This window comes from Nipponia nippon, unplaced genomic scaffold (genome assembly GCF_047370975.1).
Source record: "Nipponia nippon isolate SJK-2023a ecotype South Korea unplaced genomic scaffold, ASM4737097v1 scaffold_1, whole genome shotgun sequence".
In the NCBI taxonomy this organism is placed as follows: Eukaryota; Metazoa; Chordata; class Aves; order Pelecaniformes; family Threskiornithidae; genus Nipponia; species Nipponia nippon.
The window spans coordinates 65,707,531-65,729,712 of record NW_028262290.1 but is presented as its reverse complement, the minus strand read 5'-3'; the positions used below and the strand labels follow the sequence as shown (position 1 = coordinate 65,729,712).

General features: G+C 45.4%; 1 protein-coding gene across 3 annotated transcripts in view; it reads left to right on the top strand.

Annotated features, from left to right (window-relative positions):
* Positions 1-22,182, top strand: part of RIPOR2 (RHO family interacting cell polarization regulator 2) — a 69,208-nt gene that overhangs the window by 28,235 nt on the left and 18,791 nt on the right. For all 3 annotated transcript variants that reach the window (XM_009471286.2, XM_087758128.1, XM_009471287.2), the window contains exons 2-12: positions 6,172-6,298; positions 7,558-7,713; positions 8,337-8,415; positions 8,634-8,657; positions 9,700-9,753; positions 12,661-12,810; positions 13,774-13,837; positions 17,997-18,040; positions 19,427-19,552; positions 20,815-20,963; positions 22,038-22,167. In XM_009471286.2, coding sequence (XP_009469561.2) covers positions 6,172-6,298; positions 7,558-7,713; positions 8,337-8,415; positions 8,634-8,657; positions 9,700-9,753; positions 12,661-12,810; positions 13,774-13,837; positions 17,997-18,040; positions 19,427-19,552; positions 20,815-20,963; positions 22,038-22,167 — 1,103 coding nt within the window. The remainder of the gene's footprint in view (positions 1-6,171; positions 6,299-7,557; positions 7,714-8,336; positions 8,416-8,633; positions 8,658-9,699; positions 9,754-12,660; positions 12,811-13,773; positions 13,838-17,996; positions 18,041-19,426; positions 19,553-20,814; positions 20,964-22,037; positions 22,168-22,182) is intronic.

Below are 22,182 nucleotides of genomic sequence, written 5' to 3'. Positions count from 1 at the left end.
ATGCTGCTATTTAGGAATATCTTGGACTTCGATGGAACGAATGCACATGATTTTGTTCTGGCAACCAAGAATAGTTCTTCAGATGGAGCTCACATGTCTGTGCAACTCTGGCAAATGCTACCTCTCACAAGGAAGGAGCAGCCCAATCACTGGGAGCATAAAATGGGCCATGAAAGTCTTAATTCATGTAATCCAATGACCAACAGAAGACACCCTTCTACAGGTGCTTCCAGGAGATCCCATCCCATGGAAGTGTTCCTGGCGCATTCAGGAATTATGAGCCTGTGCACTAATGCCTAAGAGTTTTTGTCCTAAAAGTGTAAAAACTCTTGTGAGAGAATTAAATTTCTTGTGAAAGTTTTTATAATGCTCCTGAGCGCTCTTACCCATATATTATTCTCAATTTTTTATATTAAAAAAACATCCACAAGAATGTCTACATTATCATCCAAGATGCATACCTCTGTGCCTTCTAGGAGTCTAGGGAACATGGAAACCATAAATTCCAGGTGCTTATTTGGGCTACTGGCCATGCTGGCCTCATATCGCCAGGGCGATTCAATTAAGTCAGAAAGAAGAAGTTGGAAAGTGAATATTAAAAAATGACTACACTTTAAGCTACAAAAGCAAGTGACACCAGCTGAAGGTGTACTGAATGAGCTTAGAATTGAACTGAGCTTGAGTAAGTTTAGAACTGAATTGTGCTTTTTGGATTTATAAGTGCAAAGCAGAAAGAATTGTCTGGCTGGGAGGAGGACGTGACTTCTCGTGTATCATCAGTTTCTTCCATTATTGGATTTATTCTTTTGGAGATGCATGCTTCTAGATGGATCTTATTGCAATAAAAAGTTTTTACCTTTGTAAGTTGGCCAGCTAGTCTGATAAGCAGAACATAGACCTTGCCATAGATGAGAGATGAACATATTCTTTTCTTTCATTATTCAAGAAGATACTAGTTCATTTGTTAGACATACCCCAGGTTTGCAGGTGAGAAATGTTCCTAGCATGCAAAACAGAATCAGTTGACTTCTGTAGCCGTCCACTCGCATCAGTTTAGTGGACGCCCTCAGCTTACCTTAACCTAAATAATTATCACCAACTTTTAGCGGACAGCCTTCAGACCACAAATCAGCAGAAGGAACAACATACAAACCATCTCACTATAAGGATTGCAGCTCCTCAGATTCAGAATGGACCTTGAAACATGTGTCACACAAAAAAATAATATAGGAACAAAGGATTATCAAGGGTCCCTTCAGTCCTACCCCCCATTCCCATTTCATCAAGGGTTACACATAATCCCAAAGTGTCCTTGAAGCCTCTATTCCATGAACCCGCAGCTGCAGACTGCTCCCTAACACCCTACAGCAAACCCTAGGCCCAGAGCCATAACCGTAGCTGCTACAAGGAGAGAACAGGAGGAATCAAGGGCCCCATCACCACTGGTACATTTATTGCAGCTTTACATGGTTGCTAGCACATGTATAGCAAAACCAACTTCTCCTCATAATGTGGTGAACAAAAAATATTGGTCATGGGGAAAAAGCAAACAAAAAAGGACCGTGCAAAAGTCAGTCTAGATTTAGCAAATGTGTTTCTGACTGAATTTCCCCTCTCTTAGCTTGGATTGAAGTCCACACTGTTTATGAAATATTGCAGCATTATGGGAGGTGGAGGTCCATGGTGAGGGTGATGAAGAGAGGGCAGCCCTGTGGAAGTGATGGGCTCAACGGTCCCTTCCCCTCTCATTAGCTCAGGCTCAGCTGTTTCCCTGTTTCCAGACTGAAAGGAGAGCTGGGAGAGGGGACTTTTATTTCCCTGGGGACAGAGACATTGTCAATTATATGCCAGTCCCTGCTGCAAGCTGTCAGTGAATAGGGCAGAGAAAGAGTACTGATGGGATTTCACCTTATCCCTCGATTCTGCTGATGGGCTCATCATTCAACTGCCGTGCACTTAGCACGGGCAATACTAATTATATTACTTATGCTCCTACACAGCGCGTGCTTATATTATTAGCATTAAGCAGACTGGTGACTTTTTAAAATGAAACACCAGTGGTTCATTAGCTATATAGATTTAAAAATGGAAGCGTACTCATTGCATCCACTGCTGAGGTGGATCTCTTGGAGCTGAAAAGCATTTAATACCATTTTAGATGTGCAATATGCTTTATATTGAGAGCAAAATGCATACTGTATCTAGAAGACAGTAGCATTGTATTAGGTAACTACTAAATGCAGACTTAGAAACTTAGTCACTGCATTGGAGTAGCACCAAAATCCCCTTAGTAGTGTTCATCTGTAGGGATACTGGTCAGGCAACAAGAGATCTGGGTAAGTCCCTGTGGCCTGAGCCTTGTTGAAATTATACTAGTGACTACATCTATGTGTATAATCAGAATACAACTGTATTATTAAATTCAGAGGTAGATTTATTTAGTCGATAGCACAGAGGCCTGTGAATGGTTTAAAAGACAGGAAAATAAATCACCCTCTACAAAGTATATGACAACAAACCGTGACAAATACTCATCACTCGAAGTGTGTTTCCTAGATGTAGATATCATAAATAATCCATTGATGTGGTGCCCATATGCAGCCACTGTCTGTGAATCTGGGCTATGGGGCTGCTGCTGCTAGGCAGAGTCGGTACGATTTTGAGAGGTCAGTTGGAAGTATCTGAGACGTCAGCAATGTAAGTTTAAATCTCGAGAACAGTGTGTGTTTGTACAACGAGTCAAGCTCTAACCTAACAAACTGAAAAGTAACTGAACAGAACTGGGAGATTTCATCAGTTCTGATTCTGTTACCTCCTTTTATCACAGTTTTCTTCTGTACAGAAATGAAACATACATTAATCACCAAGATTACATATAATACATATAGAGAGAGCACAAGCCTATCTGACCTCTGAGTTCTGACCATTTTATGCAAAAGCAAAGCAAAAGTAGCTCCAGGCAGGTCTTCAATTTGCGTTTCAATTGCACTTCTTCCACATTTCCTTCTGATATCTTGAGGAAAGTCGTAGCTACTAAAGCATTACAAAGCCATCTGAGTGCTTGAGCAAAATAAATAAGTAAATCCTTTTTCCAAAAATTACTGGTTTTTTAAGTAAGTTTCCCCAAAGCAAAAGAAAACCTAAGCACTTCCACTATGTGTGCACATGGTCACACATGGACATAAAGATTTTGTTTAGAGCAAAACCCATTCATCTTTCATTCACATTAATACAGAAGATATTCATTGTGTGGAAGTTGTTAGCATTTTGACATGAGTTTTGAATCTAAAATAATTATGTTTTTATAGCCAATGTGGTCATGACTAGGACCCAACGTCAAGTTTGTTTTTATTCCTCTTATGTTTTGAGGAATGGCTGAAGTTTATGCAGTTAAACCTCCTCTGACTGTCAGTGTTGTTTAGCTTCTGCCCTCACAGGTCTCCAGATGCTGTCAGTGGGGGTGTTAATCAGGGCAAGTGCTGAACACTTGCAAGGCATTTTCTGCTCCTTGGCACTCTGGACCCAACTTCTAATGCAAATCCTTGTATGCAAATGGGAGCATACAGCACGCAGCGTAACCGTCTTAAGGTTATTTGCAAAACCAAAGGGAACTTGCTGTGCGGCCCCCCAGAGTACTGTGATCGGGTGGTTTCCACTTTGTCTCTTGGGAGCTGGTTCTCAGTGGGGTTTGAAGTGTTAGACGGCAGCTGGCATGGGTAGACGCTGTACCATCTACTGGGATGCAGGGTTTGACCCTGGAAGCTGCAAAGTGGCTTCTGCCAAGAGCTGGGTATCGGCAGGCCTGAGCAGAGCTCAGCCCTGCAGAGGTGTGCTGAGAGCCTTGGGGAGCTAGGGGTGAGTGTAGGGCCAAATTTGGGCTCTCATTGACTGAAGACTCAAGTATCTCCAGCTATGGCTGGAGCATGTTTATCCCTGTGCGAGTTAGCCGAAGCGAATCCTCACTGCAGTTTCTCCTGAGCCTTCAAGGAGCAGATGCTCCCGAACCCCTCCTGCTCCCACCCTCTCCCTTTCCCCCATCTCTCCTGGCCGTGGGTTTCTGCCCAGCATGGGTGCTCATGGCCCTGGTCTGGCCGAGAACAACTTCTGCGTCCCAAGGGTTTGTACTTGATGTGGTTAAACTGGCTCAGTCCTGAGCTGGCCACGCTGCATCCAGGCTCAGCTGGGGACATGAATGGTAGGGCACTGTTATCTGCTGGCCACAGCGGAGGAGAAAACTGGCCTTAATTGCAGCCCAGGTGGTATCTCTGAGGGCTGTCCAGACACAGGGGGCAGCCCTCCTTCCGAAACAGAAAGATGTACACTGTTTTGGTTGTGCAATAGAGAAAACTTCACATTACCAGTAGTGCTGGGACTGGAAGAAGTATTTCTGGCAGAGCTCTTGCAGAAATATTCCTGACAAAGCAGCTCCTCAGGCAATGCAGTCCTCTCCATGGAGAAGCAATAGCTCGCCATGACATCTACTGCCACCTCAGAGTATTTGCCCAGCTTAGCACTACAAATTAAATATAACTGGACGGCGCACAACGTTTCCCCACGTATTTGCTTTCTCCAGTGAGTGTTTGCCGTGCCGGCACCATGTAGCTCTGGTGCTTATCTTTAATAAATATGTTTGGTTGCTAAGGCTTACATTGCAAATCTGTGGCCTTCACAAGTGGCTGCTTTTTTGGGCGCTCGTGATCATTCCTCATCTGTGGGGATGAGAGGGTGGTTTAGACTCACTGTCACCCCCTCAGCCCCATAGGTCACGGTTTCACAGAGCATCAGCTCCGTCGCCTGCAGGCAGCTCCAGTCCCTGCCACGCCGTCCTGCCTTGGCACCAAACTCACCCCTCAGCCCAGCTGTTTGAGTGAAATGAACTGGGGGCATGGGGCATGCCAGGTCCAGCTTTTAAAATAAATGGGGAAAAAAGTATTAAAAAAATCCCTTTTTCATTTTTTGTCAGGTTATTTTTAAGCTGGCCTAGTTTCTCAGTCCGCTTCGCAGCACAGCGGTGTTAGCAGCCGTGCTGGCACCCCGGGAAGGAAGGAGGCGGTGAGAGGACAGGTCCTGCGGGGTGGGGGAGCTGGTCCCTGGCAGCATCCGCTGACCAGTGCCCTCTTCTCCAGCATCCCGCTTCCCCTCCCGCTCCCTGCCCTGCTCTCTGGTCTCAGCTGGCCGTGATACTCAGATGGCTCGGTGAGGCTATTCACCTCGCCAGAGCAGCACAAAACCAAGGCCGCGGAAAAATCTGCTTTGTTGTCTGCCGAGGGCAGCAAGTGCTGGGCGCGAGACAAGTAAAACAGCTGATCAAAGAAGAAAGGAAGAAAGAAGTGTCCCCCTTTCCGCTCATGGCAGCAGCAAGCTGATGGAGCTGTTGTGAACCACGGCACTTGTTCGCTATTTCTTTGTGGGTGGGTTGAAATCATCTTAGTTGGGTGCAGATGCCGAGCTGAGCATTGAAAATGAGCACACAGGCAGAGCAAGGGCTTCTTCCCGGGGTGCTGAGGCCACCCCTGGACACATGAAATGCACAGCATATGGTGCCTGGAGCTTGTTTACTCATCTCTTGTCATGGTGGGGAGCATCCCTCTCTCATCACGGCATGCCGTGGCTGCACGTACACCCACCGCATCTCCTTCTCAGCAGCCAGGTGGGAACAGCCATGGGGAAAACGAGCAAGGATCAAAGGGGAGCTGCAGAACTTGATTCATGAACCCTCTTTTTTTTATTTTATTATACATAATAACACTCTGCGGTCATGGTGAGTGCCCCCTAAGAGCTTTGCACACTCCCAAAATAATCTCCGGGGCACCCTGATGTAGCAGATGGGGACACCAGGGCTGGGGGAGAAGCATGCCAGGCATGGCAGAAATCAGGGATGGCATTGGGATTATCATGCTGAAGCATCTGGTTTCTAGTCCCACATCCAGACCCTCTGTGTCTCTGGCACATTTTCAGTAGACCCTGGGCCATAAGTCAGAAGTGAAAATAGGGCCATTTTATTTTTGAGGCGGGACAATTTGGCAACACAAACAGATTCATGCCCTGGCTCGCGGCCCCTCATGGGGTTCAGTTGCCCCTTACCATGACTGACGGACACCAGACAGTCCCTGCCTCACCGCTTGTCTCTTACCCTCCATCATCACTGACCTGCTTTCTGTTGTTTTTCAGGAATATCTTACAGGCTCCCTGAAATCATGTCAATAGGATCACATTCATTCTCTCCAGGAGGTCCTAATGGGATTATTAGAAGCCAGTCCTTTGCTGGCTTCAGCGGGCTTCAGGAGAGACGCTCCAGGCAAGTGCTGTGCTCTCTAATGGGAATTTCCAAACCAGACCCTAAGGGAGCCCTGGGCTTTAGGGGGTGAAGGTGGAAAAGAGGCGAGAGAGGACTGCCTTTTCTCTGACTTGTCAAAGAAAGCTTTCTGGGCTAAAATCTCTCTATGTATTGTTTGTATAACTAAGCTGTTACCCTCTGCCTTAGCTACCAAGTGCCTGTTTGCCTCTCCCCCATTAATGCAGGGCTTCCTCACATGCTTCAGAGCTGTGAGAGAATTTCAGAGAATCATTTTAATTTACTAACTTATGCAGTGATCTTTTCAACATGTGAAATGTGCAGGAACATGTTACACTTCCCACCGCCCCCAGTTTAAGACTGTTGCTACCTAAAAGACAGTTTTCTCACTGCCACGCTGCTATGAATTCAAAACAACTCTGTTTCCCTTGCAGGGCTGCCTTCATGTCCTGCTGGAGACAGGGCAGAGCTTGGCTGCAGAGCCTTTCCTTGCACAGCCCTTTAGCTAGGCAGGACTGAGGGCTTTGAGTCAGGCACTTACCAAGTCATCCAGTCCCTGATGCCCCCAGAGGCTACGTTACAATTAATTTTAACTTGTGTAAAGTCTCCAAGTACCAGACCACCAGATGACAATCGAGGAGGAACGGCAGGCAAAGGGTCGCCTTCCATCATCAGCTCAAGTCAGTGATGGTTGTGAGATGCTGACCTACCCCCAGCAGAGCCACCAAAGAGGCACCTGTATGCAGCACAACCATCCTCCCTTTGCCATACAGAGCTACCTATGGTCCCTGCTCAAGACCAGCAGCGTGATGCTGTCCTCCTGACATGCTCTTAACCGAGCCCCAGTCTTCCTTAGGAACCCCCAGGCTTTATGCCTGAGATTAGCTGGGCTCCCCTTTGTTTTTAGCACCTGGATGTGGCTCAGCCCTTTCATGGCTGTGGCTGAGCAACATGAGGCAGGGCAGGCATGGTACATAAGACAGAGAAACGTCTGATGAACCTCAGACTCAGCCCGGTGTTTCCAGACCAGCATTCGTATCTCGGCAAGGCAGCTGGCACATCAAAAGCTGACAGCGCATGTCCCAGGCTGCTCAGACCTCTTAACCTGTAAACAAACGCAGTCCTTTAACGGGCAGGCACAGAAGCAGATTCGTTTCTGCTAGCAAAGATAATATCAGAAGATTTCTTCAAGCTACAAGCTATGCTCCTTTGAGATCATTGTGATTTATAGGGGTTTCCTCTCTTTAATGTTCATTTTGCAGGTGTAACTCCTTTATTGAAAATTCCTCTGCCCTCAAGAAGCCCCAAGCAAAGGTGAAGAAAACGCATAATTTGGGCCATAAGAACAGCACCACGCCCAAAGAGCCCCAGCCTAAAAGGATGGAAGAGGTTTACCGAGCCCTGAAGAGTGGCCTGGAGTAAGAGCCTTTATCCTGCTTGCTGATTGAAGCTTTCTGTGACATTTTAGAGCCTAGAGAAACATCTCTCACAGGAACAGGGATCCTTAATGATTGGAGAGGAAAATATACCTCTTGGAACCTGGATTGTAACACCTAGGATCTGAAATATTTGTACAGGAAACAGGGCAGAATCTCATTTCCATTCAGATTGCTAGGAAAGCTCCCAAAGTCTGGGATTTCAACATCAGATTTTTTTTTTCCTCTGAATTTCCTAGTGTTCTGTCATCGCCCTTAAGATAACGTCGCAGACGATAATGGGCTTTTACCAGCCAGATACAGGAGCAGCGATTGGAAGGCACCAGCCCCCAAACTAAGCAGCAGATTAGCTTCCTTGAAACTGGTTGTTCAGTGTAAGGAGAACACCGAGCTGTTACACACAGCTAAATAAGTGGTTCCTATTTATTCCCCAAAAGGCAGCAGGGAGCTGCTTTTAGGACAGATCAATGTAAATGACTGTTTGTCTGAAAACAGATCCAATGAGGAAAGCCATTTGTTGTCCAGATTTTCTTTTAGGATGGTCAGCAGCCAGCTCGGTATGTGCTACTGAGCTCATGCATCCCTTCTCTGGTTTGTGTTTACAGCGAGTATCTGGAAGTTCACCAGACAGAGCTGGATAAGTTGACTGCTCAGTTAAAAGACATGAAAAGAAACTCACGCCTGGTACGTGTCACACTTTATCATCGTGCAGATGCACAGTAACCTTCTCGAGGTGCAGGGGCAGCCACGGGGTGGGAGCGGGATGCAGGGAATTGGCATAGATGCTCTTCTTCCCTTCCAGCCCTGGTCCTGTTTATGATTTCTATTGACTGACACACATTACTTTCTCGTGGTGCTGTTATGTTGCAAAATTAATCACAGTTTTATCTTCTCTGTTGCAGGGAGTCCTGTATGATTTAGATAAGGTACGTTACCTCCTTTGACACTGGTTTTGGAAGGAAGCGTTAGTATCCGTATGGTGTACGTAGCTGGCATGGGAAACCTCTCTCAGCCGGATCTACTACCCAGGCCAACACCATCGAGGGAGAAGTTACCTGACAATTTGCACTTGCAAAGGAAGAAGTCCTGCTCCCCTCCTCTTCCCAGGGGCTCTGGTATTGCCCAGCGCCTCCGCCAGCCAGCTGTGCTCACTAACCCGGCATCAGACGTACCCCATCAGCCCTTCCCCAGGGGCTGTTGAGTTAAACTGGCTCTGGGACAGGCACAGGGAAGGAGGCAGACCCCTGCCAGGGGTGGAGGGAGGCGGAGGAGGGAGACCTCCTATTTCTGTCAGCTGCCAGCCGGTGAATCCATCGCCTTGTGCGACGTCGCCCTGCCAGCTCCAGGCGGGTGGCAGGCTGGCAGGGGCACGCTGGGGGTGGCTGTGGGAGCCAGGTCAAACCCCAGCTCATCCCTGCTCCTGCCGGTTCTGGGGAAGAAAAAATTGAAAATATTTTTCCCTGCAGGAAAATTTGGGTGAAAGAAAAGGAAAGCTTTCAAAAACGTTTCCTGAACAAGTCTGGCTTTTTTTCAGTCAAAATGCCAAGCTTGGTTTTGCTTTCAAAAACAGTTTGCTGAGGAAGAGAATGGATTTTGAAATGCAAAACCCCATCAATTTTAATAGGGGTTTTCAGAGTACTGGGAGTACTATATTGTGAAATAAAAAAGCTCAGATCCTTTTTTTTTCCTTAAGAATTCAAAAAACCAGAGAAATCCCATCAAAGCAAAACTTTTTTTTGTTCAAAAATACATTAGGTACAGAAGTCAGTGAGCTCCATTGTCAGCAGCAGATTAATGGTAGTAAGGTGGGACAGCTAACTCCAGATTCACGGGCAACAAAACCCTGCATGTTTTAAGGAGGAGGTTCTCAGCCTCATGGGGACCTGAAGACCCGAGCAGAGCTAGCGTGGTGATGACTTACTGATTTATTTAAATCTGCCTCACCCTCTGCCTCTTGCTTTCCTTCAGCAAATCAAAGCGGTTGAAAGATACATGAGAAGGCTGGAGTTCCACATTAGCAAGGTAATGAGTGCTCCTATCATCTTTCTTCTGCATCTGCTCCTATGTTATTAGGAAAACAAACCCTTGGCCTCCTGCTACCCCTCCACTCTGGGGAGGCCGCCTTGATGAAGCCTCTCCCAGATTCAGTATTTTTACTGCGATGGGCTGGTGTTGGAGCCAAAGAAAGGGTTTCCATGTGTTTTGTAGCGCCTGAGGTCCAGCTGTGCCACAAGACACTCCCGCCTGGCTTTTAGGTACAGAGAGAACACAGGGTCAGGCGCTTGCTGGGAAACATCTATCTCATTGCATGCTTATTGTTAAACTATAGGTAGAGAGAGAGTTGCATCTGAAAGTAATTTAATTCGGCAGTTGTCTCTGCTGTATGCAGCAGCTAGATTGGATCTGTTCCTGGATTTCACTGCTAACGCTTCTGCTGCGCGGTTTGGGGCCCACATCCACTTGATTACATTGGTGAGAATAGTCAGTAGAGGTACTTGTGATTTATACTAATACATTTTAGAGCTGGACAAAATCCATGGCATGTATTCTCTTACTTATAAACATATCTGCTAGCGATTAGTTGCTTTTCTGAGCCTCACAAAAGAATGAATTATTTTTGACGGATGAAATGTCTTTTGAGTGTCATTTGAAAAGCGTTCACGCAGCTTGAACTGCTCCAATTATGACAACCCATCCAAACCTTTTAATTTCAGTCTTCTCTTACTCTTGGAGCTGAAAAAAGAAATATAAATCATCAGGCGATAGACTGAAATTTTGTTCCCCAAACGACCTCCTCTCTTGCTGGCAACATGAATGGCAAAATTAGTGCTTAAAGAACATTTCCATTCAAGTCCTTCCCACTCCATCCTGCTCAGAGCTAATGGTTTCAGGGCTTATAATAGGACTGAAAAGCACCGAACACAAGAGGTAATGCTGGTCAGTATTACTCAAGCTTGCAGAGTACATTAGTTCATTTTCCGTAACCCACAGCAACAGAGACAAAAGGAACCGAGCTGTGCTGCATTAAAAGGTACGGGCTTGGGCAGGTAAAGAAACATCTTTGTTTCCCATGATAGAGAACGTCTTTTTCAGCTGTAGCAAATCAGGGCTGTAGCGATGCCTTCTGCCGACTACCCGCCGGTGCTCTGTAGAGGAAGCAGAGCAAGGAAAATAAGACACGCAGCAGCAGACCCCACGTATTTAGGAGGGCAGATGAGTGTGCCCTAGCCGCGCTCGCATGGGCAGGGGCAGGACATCAACCCTGGGCTAACGCTCCACCCGGATGGCAGAAGTAAATACCAAGTGACAGCTATTTATAGTAGCTGTCTTTAGCTTGCTGACTTGCAAGAGAAATAGGAGTGGATATGACTCCAAGAAGCTTTTTTTGTAACTTTGAAATGGCAAAATGCTACCTGTGCCTCCATTACCCTTTGCTGAACTCTCTCACTTTGCAAAGCAGTCCCTGTTTTGGTTAGGGATCCCTCAAGTCAGAGGCTTCGGCCACTGGGTATCCAAGCTGGCCTTGTAAAAGTCAGCCTAACTCTTTGAAGCTGTCAGGAAGAACAGTCCAGCTCCAGGCAAATAAGCAACAGCAAGCATTTTGTTAGAGGTTAAGCAGGCTTGGAAAATGGGATTTGGAACACACCTGGATTGTCACATCAGGCTCATCTCTAATGCAGCAACACAAAGCTGTAGATTGAGGAAGCCAAGGTGCTGGAAGCTTTCATAGAGAGAAACTCTGCTGTGAAAATCCACTACTGAGCAATAAGCACCATGGGGCACAGGGTGATGGCTTGATGTCAGAGATGATAACAAAGGAAAAAATTTATTCTAGGTAAAAAACAAATATCGTTGTATCTTAGCAAGGACTTTAGAAGCAGAACGAAGAGACCGCTTCCTCTATTCCTTTCCTTCTCCTCACCCTGATAAAGTCAGATTAGAAAACCTACATCTCCTGTATCTGGCAGATTAAGTTTATGTAAATATATACCACTATATATAGCTGGTATATATACATAAATATACGCACCAGCTATACCACTGTAGACTCCCACCAAACAGCTCAGATGGAGTAAATGTATGCATTCAGTGCGGGGATCAGAGGGAAAAGGGAAACCAAAGCATGAGACACACGTAAACCCGTTGCACTCTGAAGCTAGATCCGGGTGAGACTTTAAACTGTGTGTGAGTAGGTTTTGCAAAACTGCCAGAGTGCTTACGAAATGTTGGGTGCCTGAGTAGCGCTGAAGGACTTTAAGAAGATGACTAGGAAATTATGTGAACACCTGTGGAGCTGGAGTTCAAAACTCTCTTAATTTGACATCAGCTGTTTCTAAGTCCTTTACTTGTGCTGATTCTGACTATGACTCCCAGTTTCTGGAGGACGGGCAGTGAGAATTAAAAAAAAATCACTCCCTGCTTCCAATATTACCTATTAGTCAAATATTGCAACAGCCTTGATCCACAACTGGCATTAGCCATACAGGAGATATTGCTGGCCCTGTTAAATGTGCCATTTATGGCCAGTCCCCTTTGGCAGTGTGGATGTTGCAGTTGCCTTTGAAAGAGCTCTTCCACACCGATGTATTTGACAAGCTTGCTGCGTGCCTGCCCTACCGTTATGATTGTATGTAGCCCGGACAGGGGGGAAAGGGAGTAGCAATGGTTAAAAACATGCAGGGCAGGCAGGTGAATTGCTGGCGGCATCTGGTGTTGCTGTCATGAGATTTTTACAGTGCAAGTTATTTTTAGCTTGTGTTTCTTTTTCATAGACTGTAACAGTATCGCAGCTTCATTTGCTCACCCCTTCCAATGGATCTAACAGTTTGGCTTAGTTTTCTTGTAATGCAAATGACTTCATTGTTTGTTAGTTTTATTTCGTTGGGTTTTCTCAGGTTTTTTTCAATGCACCCTCATTGTTCCCACTAGGTGGATGAGCTTTATGAAGCCTATTGTATCCAAAGACGTCTCTGTGATGGTGCCAGCAAAATGAAGCAAGCCTTTGCAACATCTCCTGCCAGCAAAGCAGCTCGAGAGAGTTTAACCGAAATCAACAGGAGTTACAAGGAGTACACAGAGGTACATCCTCATCAGTTTAGTCTTTCGCTCTCACACTGTTTGAAGGCCATGGGAACTTTGCCACTGATTTCAGGGAGAACTTCATCCAAGTAAAAGAATTAAAAGCAAACTCAGCAAAGAAGAATTATTATTTATTTGTTTGTCTTCAGGTGAATACCTGATGACTTACAAAGACAGGTTACATGGGCCCAAAGAGTTCCTTGAAATAATGTTTATGTTCGACAAGAGCAGGGTTATACCCAGGAACTGCTGCACATGAAAAAAGCCTAAATCTGCCCCAAACCTATATGTATTCTAACTATGTCTTTCCTACCCTGCAGATTTTGGGATGGTAGGTTGGCTGGAACCCATATGTCTACAGACATCTGCTGCACCCTATCCAGTTTTACGTGCTGTGATCAGCATCTATGTTATTAAACAGGCAGTAGATGAAGAAAGGTCTAATAGTGTTGCAAACATCCCAGCACACAAGCTGTGATGGCCTTCTGAAATCTGAAGGAAGAACTAGAGAGGGTCTGGTACCTGTCTCCCACAGTCTTTTTTTTCTTAACGTAGTCCATGTTTCTTGAGAGATGGAAAACATACTGGGAGCCGCTTTGGCATGGAGCTGCTGCTGGCACATGTCCCGACTGGAGAGGACTGGGACAGTGACCAGGTTATGCTTCAAGGGCCACAACTGCCCTCTGCCAACAGGAGGATTAGAGCACAAAGAAGAAGAGCACGGGGTTACATTCAGCTTCGGTGCGAGCAGGCATAGCTCAGCTGCCGTTTTTAGGGCCAGACCTAGCTAAACAGCAAGGATGGCTCTGGCAGATTGATTTCATTGCAAAATATCTTTCATCTGCATAACAGAATCTTTCCTTCCAAATAGACCTTAAAAAAAAAAAAAAAAAAAGAAAGAAAAGAAAAAAGAAAGGCAGAAAGAGAGTTTGTCTGACCTCACTGTTCTCTTTTCCGACACAGAACATGTGTACCATAGAAGCAGAGCTGGAAAACCTATTGGGGGAGTTTTGCATCAAGATGAAAGGTAATTGCCTTTTCACCTTGCTCTTCTTTCTCCTGAACAGCAGCAGTTGCTGCACACCTTAGTGAGGGCATTGAGACATGCTAGCGTGACGTGTATTTATGATAGGTGTGGGTTTCCCCTACCACACCCATTGCTGAGCCTTCAAACCCCCAACTTACACCCCTGCCCAGTGGAAACGATCACAGAGCCAGGAACATCAAAGCTTACAGAGAGACTTTCTGAGATACTGCTTCTTGTTTTCAAGGCTAATTACCTCCCTCAAACGCTCCTCCCAACAGCCAAAGCAATTCCATTTCGAAGGCTGCTGTACCTTTTGCCTCTATGACCATAATCCTTTAAGAAGATGACTGGGAAATTATGTGAATGCCCACGGAGCTGAAGTTCAAAATACTTTCTTAATTTGACATTAGCCTTTTCCAATTCCTTTACTTTTGCTGATTCTGACTGCTACTATGTTTGAACAAATGTAAAAAAGCAAAGAGCTGGGGGTAGTTTACCATTTAAACACCTAGATAACGCAGTGGTGGCATTCACCTTTCCATTTTATTCCTTGTCTTTATGACAGGGAACTTTATGGGTTTGAATACAATGGAATCAATTTTACCTGAAGCCTCAGTGAATCACCAGGCATTGCAAATACTGTTATCCCTTTAAGACTCAATGTCTTAAAGAAGAGATTGTGGGGGGATATCTTTTTTGGATCTTCAATCACTGGCATGAAAATAGTTCTATAAAACAAAATCAGCATCTGAATATTCATGCACTCTTAAGTCTTCACTTGAAATCTTGCCATTTAAAAAATCCACAGTATTGCTGGTGGGGTTTTTAGAGCTCACAAATCTCATACAGGGTTTGGAGTCTGCCTGCCTGTGAGTTAGTTGTGTCCCGTGGTGGCACTGCATAAGGCATGATCTATCTTAGATTAAGTTAAAATAGTTACTCCATGCTCCCATATTAGAGAAAACAAGTGCAGCAGCTGTTAGGGTTCACCTAGCTGCATCCCATAGCACCAAACCTCAGGTTTTGAAGCCCCCACTCTTCAGTACTGGAAAGGCAGCCCAAGATGCATAGATGTAAAGTTACAAGATGGACACACAGAGCCTGAGCCAGATATTTCTATACAAAAACCCACAGCAGAACCACAGCGTGGACATGCTGAAGGAAACACGAGGTCATGCAGTGTAGAAAGGGAATTGCATCAGGCCAGGTCCCTCGAAGTGTTTCCTTACTTGCTGTAAATGCAGTGCAATGTACAGTTCCTGACAGCAGGACATGTTGCAAAGGTGTCCGGGCATCACAAATGACTGGGCTGAAAAGGTCTGGCCCCTTCTTTTTTGTATGCCCAAATCCTCCAGCAAAGCTCAAGGACTGGAGGAGCCAGGTGCGGCACTCACATGTGGGAGCAGAGCACAAACCCCAAACAAAAGCTACTTCTGAACACAGTTCTCATAACGTAAAGAAGCCCAAATTAGAAAATTGCTAAGAGAAATGGTGTATCATTAAGTATTCTCTAATTAGGACAGCTAAGATTTCTATCGAGATAGTTTTCCCTAGGAATAGGAATCCAATAGGACAATCCAGCCATTGCTATTGCTAAAGCTCACAACAGCTCTAGCACAAAAGCCTACAGATACATGCAGCAAGCTTCCCTCTTATGTTATACTGCAGCATATCCAGCTAACTTTAGGATCTAATTTAAAATCAAAGCATTCTTCTCCCCAAAGCTTATCTGTTCCTAGCCATTCCAGTGAAAGTTATTTTTATTTTGTGCCCTCTGTCACTTACACTGAAAGCAAGCCAACCTACACAGTGCTGTCAGGAAGCAGGGGACCCACACTGTGCTTTTATGACTGATATTTTTAAAAAAAAAAAAAAACCTAATCATTTTTCAAAATAAAGATAATAAACTTGCCAGCAGGCTTTGATTACTGCTCAGGATTAATCAGCTGTTGAAATGAAACAGGGAAACCCAGTGTGGAAATTTAGGAGTCCCTGTATGGAATCTGCATGTCCTCTTATGATGTATAGGGAAGTGCCCCTATACCTGTTGGAAGTGCCAGGACAGCAGGAGGTAAAATGCTCAGCTGTTTCACCTGGGGAGAGCGATAGGCTGACCTGACGTACCAGGGGCTCTGCAACATGGAGCCCAGCACCAGCAATCACCATCCACGTGTCCAGCATCCTGCACCCGAGCAGAGGTGTACATGTTGCATGAACTTCAGGTGGCCCTCCCAGTGAAGAACGCTAGTGTCCTGCCACCTTACCACAGCCACGCAATGACCCTATCCCCTAATTACTTACGCTGACACCCCAGGAGCAACCTCCCATCTGACCTGCTTTACAAGCCCAGGACAGTGCTTTTACAAAGGCGTGACATTTGAAATGGCATGATAGAGCCATTGGCTGCTGCCATACATTTAGTCCCTGAGAGCCATTCAGTTACCAAAAAGTTGTTTCCTCTGGAAGTACCTATCCCCTGTAATCAAGTCAGCACTTAGCCCCCTCTTCATCAGGCTGAAGAGGCTGGACCAGTGCCTACCACTGCAGGAGCTCCGTTCCAGCTTCACCTCTCCGTGTTGCTGCTTCCTTCCGTGTCCCTTGGCCCAAAGCGGTGCCTGCTTGGGCCAGTAGCTGCTCACAGCACTCGACTCCGGACAAGGTCCGTGTGGCGTTTTAAGCCGTGTTCCCCCTCCCACCCCATCCACTGAGCGAAGAAAGGACCTTTTATTTTCCTCAGATACTTTCAGAGATGTCCCAGCAGAGATCAAATTCACTTATAAAAGCGTGCCTGGGGAGAGAGAAGCAGCAGCGGAGTGCTAGTAAGCTTAAATTATTTATAAACAGTAAATAAATTAGAAAGGAAATGGTAATATGAGCTCTGCGCAAGGACCTCTCTGTTCTGCTAAACAGTAAGATGAGTGAAGAAAATGCTTTTCTGGTCAAAGAAATGGAAGAGGAGGATCAGCAGATCACAGGGACAGGCCATGACTGCATGCAGGGGCCTCGTTGCTCCTACAGTCCAGCTAGCAGAACTAATTCAGCCCAGTAGATAAAGCCAACATTAGGGTTTGTCTTACTTGCCTTGATTTTAACACACCCATGTATGTTCAACCACGGCATTTTAGGATAAATGCAGCCCAAAGACCCTGGAAAGTTTGTTTTCATCCCTTTCTCTGCCGCAGGCTTTGTATGTGTCCTCAGACTGGTTTCTTTGGGCGTTGCAACACTAGAGGCATAGTTTTAGGCTTACCCAGGCAAAGCTGAGTAAATTTTTGTACCAAAACAAGTGCAATAGCTAACTACTGAGGAGATCTGTGAGAAAGGGGAGGTTCCCTCTGTGGAAGCAGAGGGCTAGATTAGTGAAAACCAACCAGTTGCATCCAGTAGAAGAAGAGATCACAAGGCCAGGAGAGGGATGGTAATGTTCTTGGGATTTCAGGATGGTCACAAGCGTCAGGAAACTTTCCATTTCATATGCACGGTGCCAATATAGAAATAGCATCATCAATTTAAAAAAAAAAGAAAATCAAGCCAACATATACCACAAGTGCTTTGCTGCACTACTTCTCCCCCTCTGGGGAAAGATGGGATAAATCTCATATTACAGGTGTCAAGTCTTTTTCCTTGATGCACTTACTAGGATTGTATGGGAGCGATAATGTTATGGAAACGCCAAACAGAAGGAGCCCCTCCTGTGTTTCTATTAAGATGTACTAAAAAGGAATCTGTGTTAAAATGTGTAGCTTGGTCTGATTAGTGTTAAGCAGCAAGAACTACATGATAATCAGCAGCTCGCCTACACATCATGATAGTGAGGGTGCTAAGCACGGTTTCTGAAGCCAGATGACGTCAGGAAGCTGTTTCTTCTTTTTCTATAATTATTATAGAGTAATTCGTGCTGTTGTGGCAAAAAAAGCTAGAAAGTTCAAATCTTTGATATGCTGGAAACCACAACCCACCTAATTGTATACAAAAAAAAAAAGAAATGAAAGAGAAAGAAAATTAATATTGGGGGGGGGGGGGTTAGTCTTGGTTTGGAGGGCCCTAAGGCAGCAGCAAGAGGGGGGTCAAAAACACCTCCCGGGGGCGGCCCCGGGGCACCCCACTGCCCTCAGCTGCCCAGGCCCTCCCACAGCCCCTCTGTTTCTTTCCTTCTCAGGTCTGGCTGGCTTCGCTCGGCTCTGCCCAGGAGATCAATATGAGGTATGTCTGGGTTGGTTTATGGTTTGTTTAATAGCAAAAGAATCAAAAGGAAGGCAGATTTCTGCTGCTTTTTACATTGCAATGAATAAAGCCTTTTCACATCAGCACCCCAAGAAACAGCTATTATTTTTCCTGTATATGCTCTGAAAAACCTTGAAGTTCTCTTTATGTCTGCCTATGTCAGGGCATCTGTCAGAAGCTGCCAGAAGACCTGAAAATTATATTCAGAGCACTGGATGATATCTATTCAAAGAACTACAAGCTATTTTTTTTATTATTTTAAAAATTTAAATTAAAAAAAAACCCACAAGCAAAACCCCCTTATTTTTAAGTGTCTCCTAGAATGAGGGCATGCTTCTCCCTGTCTTATTCGTGAAAAACATTTCTAATTCCCCTAGAAAAAAGCATATGTCCCATCCCATGCATGCAGAGCAAGTCAAAGAAGTCCTTGAGAGCATCCTTTACGGAATGTTTAGACTTTACATCATCATAAAGCAGAGTAGCAGAAAGGCACAGGATAACCATTTCTTGAGACCCAGATGTTACCTGCTGTAAGGCTGTGTCTGGATCTCCAGTCACTGTGGTCTGCCAGTGGAGAACATCAAGAGCAGGTTAATTGGAGATGGATTAAAATAAAAGCCTCCAGCTCTATCCAGAACAGAGCTAACCCTCCAAGAAATTCACAGTGATAACGGATCCCCCCAACCTGTGCTTCCCAGCTGTCTTGATCATCAATTCATTTGTTCCCACTCTCATTCCCTGTGACAAATCTCTTCTGCTGCTTTCACACCTGCAAGCAGCGTATGCTTCCTCTGCGGGGGCGATGCAGGTCTCTCCTAGCCGGCCCTGCAGCCCAAAATGGGCTTGCTGCTCTTACCACTTCAAATTGTGTTACTGCACTGTGGGTCTCATTCATTTCCATCACCGGCCAGCCAAAGTCTTGCAGCTGGGGAGGCCTCTGATGGGAGATGGCCAAAAGCTCACCTACCCTCTTCCCTGCCTGGGAAGGCAGCAGAGCCAGCAAGCTGTAGGTGTTAGGAAAGGCCATGGGGGCTTTCATCCTGCCCTCCCAACTCTTTCCCCTGCCCCCCACTGCCGCTTTCCCTGTAATTAGAGTTAAAACTCCTGCAGCTTCTTTGTTATGAGTCATCCAGTTATCTGAAGGCGAAAGCTGGGGTGAGGGGTGCCTTACCAAAAGGAGCGATGAGGAGAGCAGAGAGGCAGAGATCCTGCAGGACAGACCTTTTCCTTCTGGAAGCAGAAGGGCAGCACCTACACCACTAACTCTTCCAACCTACTTCAGACCCTGTCCCCAATTCTGTTTCTAATATTTGTGCATCAAGAGAGCAGACTTCTCAAGAAAATAAGAGGATTTTTCTTTTTCAGATTTTCATGCGTTATGGTCGCCAGCGATGGAAACTGAAAGGCAAAATAGAAATGAATGGCAAGCAAAGCTGGGACGGAGAAGAAATGGTTTTCCTCCCTCTCATTGTTGGACTGATCTCCATTAAGGTATGCATGCTAACTCCTTTGCCTGCAAGCAAGGCAGGAGTCAAGAAGCTGCCTTCTCATGCACCATCAGCAAAAACGCAGCAGCAGATCATTAAACTCTTTGGAAATGAGCCATCATTAGTATTTCCAACACACCTACTAGAATGAAGTGCTATAGTATTGTCCAGTCTAGATGCTACAAGACTGTAATCAGTTTGGGAGTCCTGTGGGAGCGGTTGTCCTAACTCTCCCCAGACTGGCGGCATAGCCATACGAACACGACCCTTGCCTCACATCGCTCTCCAGCAACTCAGATGATTTGCACCAAAGCAAGGGAATGGTAGACACCTGTTTGCTAACAGTATTCAGGAAAACAACAGCAATGAAAAACCCCAAACCAAAAAATCACATTACTGATGAGTAATAAGAGAGATAAGAGAGCAGCATCTGCTGATCTGGAGAAATACATAGGGCTCTCATTTGAACACACACAGGGCCATCTGGGCGTAAGCTGGAAGAGTCCTGAGGTCCAGTGTCACCACCCTGCGCAGCACAGCAGTGCTATGCTGTCAGGTAGCAGCGCTGTGAGGTTTCTGCTCACAGTGAGATGAGGGTGCATAGAAAAACCACTCCGACTTTTTGGCAGCTTCCTAGAGCACAGCAGTTCCCAAAATTTCATAATGAAAATCCCTCTGACTCCATGCCCTGTCCCCCAGGGAAAGAACAACTTTTGCAACTCCTAGCAATCAGCAGCAATCCTCCTAAACCGGAGTCTTTCCATCACTGCTCCATCCCCTCGTTGCCCCAGAGTTACACGAGACAAATACATAGTATAGGGCTCCCTTGGGAATTACTAAGTAGGCCAGCTACATCAGGAGATTGCCTGACATGAAAATTGTCAATTGCTGAGAGAATATTAGACAGGAAAACATTCAATATACTCTCCCTGTTCCTACTCTTCCTTTGGGATCTGCTTATGGTCACTGCAAAAGACCACATACAAGGTCAGATAGCCCCTTGGTCTCAGCCAGTATGGTTGTTCTCTTCTGACACCCATAAAAACATAAAGAAAACATAGAAGCATATCATATGCAATTATGCATTTATTAAAAAAAAATTATGAATCTGAATTTTCCCCTAAGTTATGAAGGTGCAACAAACACAGTCATACTTCAGAAGCCTTTTAGGAAGGGGTCCAGGCCAGAAAATCAAAACCATTGCCTTGTAATTAAGGATTTCAATGCCTCGTGTGGTCCTAGATATCCTGTTCTTGTCTCTTACAGGTCACAGAAGTTAAAGGACTTGCTACTCACATCCTTGTGGGAAGTGTTACCTGTGAGACAAAAGACCTGTTTGCAGCTCGGCCCCAGGTGGTTGCAGTAGACATTAACGACCTTGGCACAATAAAGCTGAACCTTGAAATCACCTGGTAGTAAGTAGAGTTGGTCGGTCGGTCATGCCCGCACGCACGCACGCACGCACGCACGCAGTTGTAAAAATTCAACCAAAGAGAAAAGGTCCACATGATCTTTCCTCTCCTTTTTTGCTCCCTGCTGAGGCAGATGGGGAAGGAATTGTGGCCCAAGTTTGGGAGATGAGAAATAGTTCATGGTCAGCCACAGTATTCCTGTATTACCTGTGGCGAATGGGGTTGTACCCAGTTTCTTAGTTGTGCCTATTTCAGCTGATACAGTAGGCCTGGTGAGCACTGACATTATGAGACATATGAAACAGATCGTGATGAGAGATCATGGAATTGACTAAAGTGTATAATTCTTCCCCAAGCTCAAGAAAAAGATATGACTGAGTCCATACATATTCATTAATTTTTTTTAATATTAGTGTCAAGTTCAGTGGGGTTGCCCTGGATTTATGCTACCCTAGCCAAGATCAGAAGTTGGCCCACCTTTAAAAGCTGGCTTTTATGGGCTTTGTACATGGCCTGAGGGTGGTGGGAAATCTCCTAGCGTTGTCCATCTGTATTGCTGAGCATAGGTAAGCTGGTGGCATTAGGATTCAAACCCAATTCTCACAGCACTTTAATAAAATCGGTAACTGTCATTTCTGAAGAAGCATTGATGCTTTTAGCTTTTACAGTCATGTATGCTCTTTCTTGTAATGCAACAAACGTGAAGCCAGCAATAACAGCTACTGGTTTCCTTTATATGCAACAGTTCTATTAATAGTAGAGCACCTTTCTCATTAGTATGTGTGACACTTGCCAGCTCAAATCCAAGAATACTTTTCATGTGAGAAGAATAACATCAGACTACGCTACATAAATGATTTCTGACAGTAGAATACTTTTATCAGAACCGAAAACCACACTTCTGAGCCTGCTGTCTAATTAACAACATTTTCCTTCAAACACTTCTGTTAAAAAACTTGCTACCTCTGGGTTTTGATGTGCTAATAAACCACCTTTTCAAAAATCCTTTACATGGACCTGAAATTCCTTCTTGCTCAGCCTAACAACCATTTTTTTTTCCTGCTTGTGTGTCTGTAGTCCCTTTGATGTTGAAGACTTGACCCCATCCACTGGAAATGTGAGCAAGGCATCTGCTCTCCAGAGGAGAATGTCCATGTACAGCCAAGGCACTCCAGAAACGCCAACCTTCAAGGACCACTCATTCTTTGTAAGCTCTCTTTGG